Source organism: Nicotiana tabacum, chromosome 17, assembly GCF_000715075.1.
Source record: "Nicotiana tabacum cultivar K326 chromosome 17, ASM71507v2, whole genome shotgun sequence".
In the NCBI taxonomy this organism is placed as follows: Eukaryota; Viridiplantae; Streptophyta; class Magnoliopsida; order Solanales; family Solanaceae; genus Nicotiana; species Nicotiana tabacum.
Window position 1 is genome coordinate 111,550,092 of NC_134096.1, and position 10,700 is coordinate 111,560,791.

General features: G+C 35.8%; 2 protein-coding genes across 2 annotated transcripts; one reads left to right on the forward strand and one right to left on the reverse strand.

Annotated features, from left to right (window-relative positions):
* Window positions 1–866: 866 nt before the first annotated feature.
* Window positions 867–2,077, reverse strand: LOC142172044 (uncharacterized). Its single transcript, XM_075235801.1, has 3 exons — window positions 1,717–2,077; window positions 1,312–1,646; window positions 867–1,202 (listed from the first exon to the last, which is right to left on the reverse strand). Exons 1-3 carry the CDS (start codon window positions 2,075–2,077, stop codon window positions 867–869), a joined length of 1,032 nt encoding a protein of 343 aa, XP_075091902.1.
* Window positions 2,078–3,529: 1,452 nt separating this feature from the next.
* On the forward strand, window positions 3,530–8,286 carry LOC107819145 (3',5'-bisphosphate nucleotidase AHL). Its single transcript, XM_016645231.2, has 3 exons — window positions 3,530–4,046; window positions 5,986–6,673; window positions 7,769–8,286. The coding sequence occupies exons 1-3, from the start codon at window positions 3,653–3,655 to the stop codon at window positions 8,070–8,072; spliced, it is 1,386 nt and encodes a 461-aa protein (XP_016500717.1). The 5' UTR covers window positions 3,530–3,652; the 3' UTR covers window positions 8,073–8,286.
* Window positions 8,287–10,700: the final 2,414 nt, after the last annotated feature.

A 10,700-nucleotide genomic window follows, 5' to 3' on the forward strand; every position in this document is an offset into this window, starting at 1 on the left:
ATGAACTAGAAATCAATATGCTTTACTATTGGTTGCATATCCTAGGAAAACACAATCAACGATTTTCGCTCCTATCTTTACCCTTTTGGGTTTAGGAACTTACACTTTTGCCAAACACTCCTACATTTTAAAATAATTCAAGTTGGGCTTCCTTCATTTCTATTTTTCATATAGAATGGATTGCGTTTTGCTATGGGGTACTCGATTTAGTGTCCGGTTAGCCGTAAGAATGCTCCCCCACCCCCCACCCCCCTCCAAAGTTCTGTGACAAACCAGAACTTATCAACAAAGCGTTCATCATCTCCTTTAATAATTGATTCTTTCTTTTAGCAATCCCATTAGATCGGGGCGTATTAGGGTCGTTGTTTGATAAATAATTTCATATTCTAAACATATTTCTTCAAAAGGAGATTCGTATTCACTACCTCTATCACTTCTTTCATTTTGATTTTCTTGTTAAATTGTGTTTCAACTTTATTTTTGTATTGCTTGAATGCATAGATTGCTTCATCTTTACTATTAAGTAAGTAAACATAGCAACATCGAGTACTGTCGTCAATAAAAATTGTGAAATAATTTCTTTCTACCGTGAGATGGTATTGACTTTATGTCATAAATATCTATGTGAATTAAGTCTAAAGGATTTGAATTCTTTTCAACTGACTTATAAGGTTGTTTACCATACTTAGATTCCACACATATTTGAAATTTTGATTTGCCGCATTCAAACTTAGGCAATACTTCCAAATTAATTATTTTTCGCAAGGTTCTATAATTGACATGTCCTAAACGTAAATGCCATAAATCATTTGACGTAAGTAAGTAAGAAGAAGTTGAAATTTTATTATTGTTAACAACTATTACATTCAGTTTGAAAAGGCTCTCAGTAAGGTAACCTTTTTCAAGTACACCCCGTTCTTACTTATTACAACTTTGTCTAAAATAAAAACACATTTAAAATCGTTTTTGACGAAAAGTGAAATAGAATACAAGTTCTTCCTTATTTCAGGAACATGACAAACGTTGTTCAGAGTCACCACCTTGCTAGAGGTCATATTCAGGAATATCTTTCCATAACCTTCAAATTTGGCCATTACAGAATTTCCCATAAAAATGGTCTCGTCGGGTCCAGCGGGAGCATATAGCAAATGTTTCTTTAACAGCACAAACATGGTGTGTGGCTCCACAATCAATCCACCACTCTTTAGAATTTTCCACTAAGTTATCAGACAACATAGCGTACAAGTCATCAACATCATCATTTGTTTCAACCATATTTGCTTGACCCTTTTTCTTCTCTTTCTTTGAAACACAACATTCTGCAGCTTTGTGTCCAAGCTTTCCACAGTTGTGGCAGTTTCTCTTGAATTTCTTCTTGCTGGGATAGTTCTTTGGTCCAGAAGACTTCTTTCTCTTTTTCGGATTAGTTGGAGCAGTCTCAACAATATTTGCTCCCATAATTATTGAGTTTTCACGTGTCTTCTTTTCTGCAGCTTTATTGTGCTCTTCGATCCTCAATCGAACAATGAGATTTTCGAGTTTCATCTCCTTACGACTGTGTTTTAAGTAGTTCTTAAAGTCCCTCCATAAAGGAGGCAACTTCTCAATCATTGCTGCAACTTGAAATGCCTCATTGATAAACAAACCTTCAATTAAAAAATTTGTAATTAGTAACAAAATTAATACTTTTAACAGAAGCATTAACTCGGATTATACCTTCAACAAGGAGATCATGAATTATAACTTGCAGCTCTTGAACTTGTGTAATGACATGCTTGTTGTCTATTATCTTATAGTCCAAAAATTTAGTTGCAACAAACTTCTTCAAACCGGCATCCTCGATTTTATACTTCTTTTCCAATGCATCCCATAGTTCTTTCAAAATTTTCACATTACTATAGATATTGTAAGGATCATCCTCCAGTCCGCTAAGAATGTAATTCTTGCATAAGAAATCTGAGTGCTTCCATGCCTCAGTCACAATATAACGTTCATTTTCAAGAGTTAATTCCGATAAAACCGGAACGTCCTCCTTGATGAACTTATGTAGACTCAAAGTATTCAAATAGAAGAACATCTTTTGTTACCAACATTTGAAATCAAGCCCGAAATTTTTTTCGAGCTTTTTCGCCGAATCCGGGGGTAGCATAAAACGACTGGAAGTAGAAAAATTGCTCGTAGAGCCAACCACGGGGGTTCCTTCTTCTATCATTTCTGTTAGTCACAAAACATAAACAAAATTAATTAACGGTAAAGTATTTAAAATCTTCGAACCGAATAAACTTTAACATAAATAAATTAAATACCATGATGAAGATTTTATATCTTCAAACCGAATACACATCGAGTAAAAAAACACAAAGATTTTAATCTCGTAATTAAGTAGAAAGTCCCAAGGACTTTAATCTCAACCAAGGAGTAGAAAATTCGAAGTCCAAAATGAGAGTAGAAATTACTAGAATTAGTCTCCCACAAACACAATATAAGATGAATACAGAAAACAAAAAAGGATTAAGTTCCTTAAGCTTGTTAGTAATCTGTATTCGAAAATATATTAAAAAATCAGTATCAACGTAAAAACTAGAAATGTAGAAAAATAGAAATTAATCCGAGCCCACTGAATTTACAGTGTTCCCTTAAGGAACTTAATCTCCTCCTAGTAACCGAGATTTAAAATTATTTCCTCCCATGATAGAACAGATTACCCTCACTGGTGTAGCGGTACTTCAAACCCGGAAAAATCAGAATTTTCGTAAGGAAAATCTGAGGGAAAGATCATGTATTTATGTAAGGCTGCAACTCAAAATGGGTCATTTATGCAAACCGCCAAATTTAAATTCTATTAGATCATTTGACCAAATCCGAAGCCAAAGCCAAGCCGAGCGACGACGGCGCGAGATATGCCTTCTTCTTAACTCTTTAAGGACTAGAAGACGTGCAATTGTATGTATCAAAACTCTTTTACTCCTCCAATATGGGATAATGTCCCTTTGTCAAAATGAAATTCAAAATTTCATTTTCCATTCACTCTATTATAACCGCAAACTTAAACCCAACACGTATTTCATTTACTCACAATAGAAAAGACAAACGATTAACAAAATTAGTATTACTGACCGAGTGGACAACCCAAAGAAATCACAGGCGTAATCAAATGCAGACCTTGTTAGTTCTTACTGCCGAATCTATGATGGTTGTGACTTGTGACCAATAAAGAATACGCTTTCCTGCAATTGTATAAAATTGGAATATGGTGCACAAAATTGTGAGACAAAAAAGAGATTCCGCATGACTAGTGTCACACACCAAATAATTTTTTTCGGGAAATGGGATGGGGAAGGGGCAAAAAAGGACATATAAAAGATGTTAAATTCCTTGTTCAAAATGAAATATTATTAAATTTAATTCTAAAGATATTCTCATAAATGTCTTTCTAAAACTTTGTTTTGGGGGTGCTGTTGATGTGATCTCAAACGCCTCGGGCCCAGGAGTCTATGACTATATATATAAGCAATTTGAGTCCGCTAAAAAAGTCATTGTTATTCAAGACTAATCATTGAAACCAAAAAATTCACCACATATATGCTCTGCGCTTTGCGAATGAGACAGTGGCTGCGTGTTACTTTCTTGATCTATAAAAATCCCAACAATTATGTCTTATACTTGTACTGCTACTAGTTTTCCAATCAAAGTCCCGCATACTTTATTCCATTCTAGGAAGTTTAATGATGTTTTTCCCAAAAACCAAATACTAGGAACTCTCTCCTTCTCTTCGAAGAAAAATTCTCGCTTTGGTTTTACTAACCAAACCATTTCTCTTTCTCAGTGTTGTAGTCAAACCAATTTTCTATCTACAATGGATGAAGATTGTAAATTGGAAGTTAGCTCAACTGATATTCCAGAGGGGTATTGTAAAGAACTGGAAATTGCAGTAAGAGCTGTACATATGGCTTGCTTGCTTTGTCAGAGAGTTCAAGATAATTTGCTCTCTAAAACCTCTGAACAAGTCCATTCTAAGGAAGATAATTCCCCCGTCACAATTGCTGGTAATTCTTTTTCCATTCTTATGCTTTTGCTAACTTGTAATTAGGCATGCCTTATCCTTTTATCTTGTGTTGTTACGTTTTTATTTTATTGTTTTATTTTTTGAAATGAGCGTGGGACAATTCTAGGATTGTACTTGTGAATTGAGTTGTAGAGATGAATTTGGGAAAAGGGAAAAGGTTGCGTCTTTTTAAGTAATCATTTTGGGTGCTGTTGATTTGGATTCTTTGATAGATACTTGAAAATGAATTTTAAGTATGATAATAGTTCAATTTGAAAGGGGGTTAACTTTCTGTAGTGGCATTTAGCATCTTAATTATGGCTAAAAGATGCAACCTTTGGATACAATGCTTAGAGAAGATAACAGTATTTTGGTACATTTAATCCAGGGAGAAAATACTAATCAATAGAGCATAGGGGTACGTTGATCTTTTAGTGTTTAATTTGTGGTAAAATTATGCAAATTGCTGAGGATTACTTTGGCATGGTTACAGTTTGATGGTCTGTTTCATGAAAACTATTGCTACATATGTACTATGGTAAAAAGAAATGACTTTCCGGTATCATTTTCTCAAATTGATGGTAAGGGACACATCCATTTAGTGACTGTTTTTTATCTAAGCTCAGGATCATATTTGAATTGCATTCAATATTTTTTTGGGACTCTAGCCAAATCATGTTTTTTCCTGGTGGAATGGAACATACTGTTTTTGGTTTTCTGTACTGCTTTAGAAGTTGTCTGGAATTTAAAGCAAGGCAAAGAAGCCAAAGCATACTAAACCGGTCTAATTTTCAAGTATATTGGTTTTAGAGCTTGCAATGTAGCAAGATTCAAGACAACATAGTGCGCTAGGTACTATGTATCAGTCTATGTTGTACATCTTGTAGACTTTTAATAAAGCAGTCTTTGAGCGAAAGGTATAACTTCACGTTACAAGGTCATTGAGAGCTTTCGCTCTATGGTGACTGGCCGATCCATCCAAATACGTATGTCGACAGATATTAAGAAGAGCCAAAAGAGGAACAACAAAAATGTTGTGCTATACTCATATATGATCATTTAGTTATCAAAATCCATGAATAAATGCATATGATTGTCTTCTTTCTTTTGTCATCCTCTTGTCACTTCACCAAGTTTCAAGGAAACTAACATAAATCAAAAAGTCACCAGACAACATTGAGGCAACCAGATGTTCTCCAAATGTGGCCATCGTGAAAGGAACAGTTTGATAATCATAGCTGCTTATTAAGTCCAGTTGTCTTCAACTCAAAGAAGTAATATGTGTTCTATGAAAAATTTAAGAGAGACAGTAGTAAACTCAATATTACTGTTATTATTTATCTTCTTATGAATTATAGTATGAAAATCTGCTGATGATGATAGACTGAATTTATGCTATCAAAGTTAGACACACTGACAATGGAAGAACATAATTTTCAAACGAGATATGTTGATAAGAGAATTCTAGAATCAGAATTATAAAATATCCCAGGCTCAGACTGCAGAAAATTTAATGTTTGGGCATCAATTGCTTTATATCTAAAAATGCATCTGTCACTTTCAAGCTGCAACCTGTGTTGCATGAAATCATTTAAGGTGCGATTCTAATAAGAGTGGGGAAGTACCCAGTATGGATACGTCTACTTCATGTCAATTTTTATTGTAGTTTGAAACTCTGCATGAAGTTCCTAACCCATGTCACACTAGTTCGACTTAAGAATCCTTGTAGCATAAGCTGCAATTGTGGTCCAATGCTCTAAGAACTTGAAAAGATTAGGCTTCATTTGCTGATGCCATGCTCTGGTTTGTGTCATAAGCTTTTTGACACTTCAAGAGTGCATTTCCAAGATGATGGTGCATTAGCCATTTTCTTGAGGAAAACTGCAACATCTTCTTTTTGTTCTCAAAATGCTAAGATCAGCTAATCTTGATCTTGTTAGATTGGAGTGTCCAAGCAATTGTCAGCTGGGTACTATCCGAGGCTTTTGGCAGTGAGAATGTAGCTATTGTTGCTGAAGAAGATGTGGAAGTTCTTTCGAAGCCTAGCTCGGTTGGCCTGTTAGAAGCAGTAGTGAGAACCGTGAATGAGTGTCTAGCAGATGCACCCCGTTTTGGACTGAAAGGTCCTGGTACTGATCTTGATGCTAAATCTGTTCTTGCGGCCATAAGTCGGTGCAACTTGGCCGGCGCCAGAGGTAGCAAGTTTTGGGTACTGGATCCTGTTGATGGAACATTGGGTTTTGTACGTGGAGATCAATATGCCATTGCTTTGGCATTGATAGAAGATGGAGAACCTGTGCTTGGGGTTCTCGGGTGTCCAAATTACCCTATGAAGAAGGAATGGCTTAGTTATCAAAATGGTTATCGGAGAATCTTATCTAGGTTGACCTCCCAAACATCTGTATCTGGGGATAGAGGTTCTGTACTTTATGCAAGGAAAGGTGGCGGCAAGGCTTGGATGCAACCATTACTGTATGGAGAAAAGAACTTTGTGTGGCCAAACTCTGCAAAGCAAATCAAAGTCTCCTCCATAGATAATCCAGCATTGGCTACCTTTTGTGAACCAGTTGAGATAGCAAATTCAAGCCATTCATTCACAGCAGGACTGGCCCATAGTGTTGGACTTAGGTAAGTATCTCTCAGAATTCTCTCTTGTATTCCAAAGCTAATCTCCTTGACTTAAAGACAACGCACAAATAGTGTTGTCAAAGACGAAAAGCGTTAAAAAGCATTCTAGGTCTATCGAGGCATTAAGCGTTAAGCGTAATTAAAGTATGGACTTTAGTTAAAAAAGGTACACCAATAAAAGTTATTATATTATATGTAATGCAAGAAAAAGTAACAACTTCATTCGGAATAATTTCTTTAACAATTCATATATCCTTTTGCCAATCATATCTATTGCTTAGCTAAGTTGCTCGGACACGGGTGCGGGTGTCCGACACGGGTACGGATCTAAAGGTCAGATCATTCGAGATGTAAATTCTAAAATTCGGGGATACGAATCCTAGTACGGATACGGGTGCGAGGATCCGATTAAAAATAATTTAAAAATATAAAAATATCTCTAAATTATGTGAAATTTTGTTGAATACTTACTTATAGCTTGTAAATTGTGAATTTCTTTTTTATTCTCAAGTTATAGATAAGTAAAGGATTGATTTCCTAGACAAGGTATGCTATTTTCTTCAAATTTACCCAAGTTTTGGTTCTGATTTCGGAAATCAAATTGTATCTCATCTCGAAGTTTTTCCGTCTGTCGTGGTCAAAGTACCCAAAATTGTTTGACCACATCGGGAATGGATCCCATACCCACACCCATATTAGTGTCGTGTCGACACGGATGCGGCACCTAAACTGTCGTGTCGGAGCAACTTAGTTGCTTAGTACCGCTCTTAGCAAGATAGAACTTTTGGGCAATGAGGCGCACGCCTTAGTGCCTTGCCAACACCGAAGTGCAGTCTAGGTAAGGCGAAGCGCCTACCTTGAGCTTCTAGGCTTAAGCGCGCCTTAATTGAGCCTTTGACAACACTGCGCACAAAGCTTTGAAGATGCTATATTTACGATTGCTTTCAAGTTCTCTGAGCGTTTGTACTCTATTTCCTGTTACTCTTTACCCGTGACAGCTACAAATGTGTTCACGGAAATTACTCTGCATCTTTAAGTAATATGTTCATGCATTCAGATGTCTTTTAAAGCTTGCTGACAGCATATCAACTGCAGGAACCAGCCATTACGTGTATATAGCATGGTGAAGTATGCAGCCATAGCTCGAGGAGATGCTGAGATATTCATGAAATTTGCAAGGGCTGGTTACAAGGAGAAAATATGGGATCATGCAGCTGGTGTTCTTATCATTGAAGAAGCCGGCGGTGTGGTGACAGATGCAGGAGGGCGGCCGCTAGACTTCTCCAAAGGCGTATACTTAGAAGGACTTGATCGAGGTATAATTGCTTGCGCTGGAGCCAAACTACACGAAAAGATCATCCGGGCTGTAGATGCTAGCTGGAACTCCTCTAGCCTTTAACCTACTGTATGTTACTTAAAAAATGTTCAGCCCAAATGTTGTCAAATGGTGTGCATAAGGCTCATCAGTTGCAAATATAAATAAATCATAGCATTATACTGCAATTTTGGGTACTGATTGTTGAACCATGAATTCATTCTGTACAGTAAAATCAACTTTTAGGCAGATTGATTTCTCTGAAGGAAATTCCAAGATATTATATTTATCTTTTGAACCATGTGAGTGGATTTTCCTGAATATCTCATCAGTTGCAAATATAAATAAATCACATCTTCCTCCTTTTCGATCGTTGTAACTTATAACTATAATTGAACATTTCAGTTCGGATTGTAACTTCTTAATGGAACTGTCACCGCAGAAATTTACAAATGATTTACTTTTACTCCTAAAAATAATAATTACAACAAGTCGATATCACACTTGACATTCTAATATGCAATTAGACTCACATTTCCAGTTCTAGTCCATGACCTCACATCTAGCTTTGGTTTATATACTTCATCACTTGTACAACATTACAAACTTTAGAAGCTAACTCGTGTTTTTATGTTATTTGTAGGATTTCGACTCTCATTCAAATTCAAATTGTACAAAAAGGAAGCAAGTGGTAAAAAACAAATAATAAAGCCAAAGGAATGAATGGAAAAGGATTTCGACTGTTGACTTTAAGTTTGATAGAAAGCCAAAGGTATAAGAGTATAGATGCATTAATTTTGGGGCTCATTCTATATTCCTATAAAACCTATATTACTGTTGTATGGTACCAATGGGTTTTTGGAGCATTTCCTGACCAAATGGTAACCTGCAGTTTCTTCCAAACAAAGGTCCTCAGCTTGTTCACTAGCTGAAGATGACATCTCAATGTAGCTATTTCTTTTGTTTTTTTCCCTTTTCTTTCTCTTCTATTCCAAAAAAAAACTGCACTTTGTTATAATGATTTTGAAGTGGGAATGTAATAGTTAGGGTGTTGGATTCTCTTAATTATCAAGTTTTTCTTTTTATATCTCAGTTTTAAACCAAATAAAGGAAATAAATTATCCCTTATAGGTTCAAATCTCTTTTGATATATTTTTCGTTTTCTGTCTTTTAAATTATTGTTTTTAGGGATTTGCTTCGTTAAGAAACTGCCTTTATAGTAAATCAATAATGTATGACAAGTATTGTTACATCAGATAAAGTTTGGAATACTGAAGTATCATTCGGACAATTTCATGTGAGTTGGCTTTTCTGGCCACAATAAATTCAAAGAGTTCCAACCTAAACCACCATCTTTTTTTGGGGTGGTGGTGGGGATATAGAGTACCCTAACGTGTTTCCAAATTTAACAAATAATTAAAAAATTAGTACAAAAGAATTGCTTAACTATCTGAACAATAACAGATTGGGGACAAATTTGAAGGGGGCAGTTCATATATAAAAGTTATAATATAGAGAATTACAAATATATGTTTCTTAATCAACCTTTATTTTGACTCATTTCAACCATATTTTATTTTTGTCTATTCTAATAGTAATGTGAAATTAACTCTCTACCTTTCGTAGGGAAAGAGCACTATTATTAGGTCTATTCACAACCATCACCAATGTGTCAAATTTAGAGTCCACTCTGTTCTTCAATTCTCATCCCTATCGTCTACCATGGCTCCACATCTATATTCCCCTACTTCATACCAAATCTCTAAATAATCCAATTAATTCAGATTCAGGTTGACTAAACTCATAATGGGGTAAAACACTTCTCATTAGAAAAAATCTTAATTTTCAAAATGCGAATTCAAAACCTTTAGTTAAGGATTAAGAAACCTAACTGTCCTATCACACGACTCGATGGCAAGTCCCTTACATCTACACAAATATATGTACATGTTGACACCTCATAACACACATTAAAAACACACAGTAAAACAGGGATACTCGATATCCATAATATAATGCTGTGTATTAAATTCCACCCACCCTACTCTTATAAAGTCTTCATGCAAGCATCCCCAACTGCCATCCACTTATAACTATCTCCCTTTCTTCAATGCTTTTCCACCTCTTTCCCATAATAAATACTCATTCTTCTACTCTCTTTCTCCTAGCCAAAAAACAAAAAATGAAGACAAAAAACTCCATAACCATCTTCACTCTATTAGCTTTCTTGCTCATCACAGCCACTTTCTCCTTTGCTACTAGACACACCCCCGAAAACGTCGAAAAAACCAAGAAAACAGTTAGAGGCGGAGCCAGGAATGGAAACGATAACGATGGTGGGCCGTTTGGGGGGATTTTTGGGCCTGGAGGTGGGTTTAATATACCTGGATTTGGTGGAGGAGGATATGGAGGTGGAATTGGAGGCCCAAAAGGTGGATATGCAAAAGGTGGAATTATAAGACCAACTGTTGTGTGTAAGGATAAAGGTCCATGTTTAGGGAAAAAACTTAGGTGTCCAGCAAAATGTTTCAAATCATACAGCAGTAAGGGAAAAGGGTATGGTTATGGTGGTGGATCTGGTGGCTGTACAATGGATTGCAAGAAGAAATGTGTTGCTTACTGTTAAAGAAAAATGTTACATAAATAACATGAATGAGCATGCCCTTAGATAGTAAGTTACTAAGTATTACTTTTATATAATTATATGTGAGA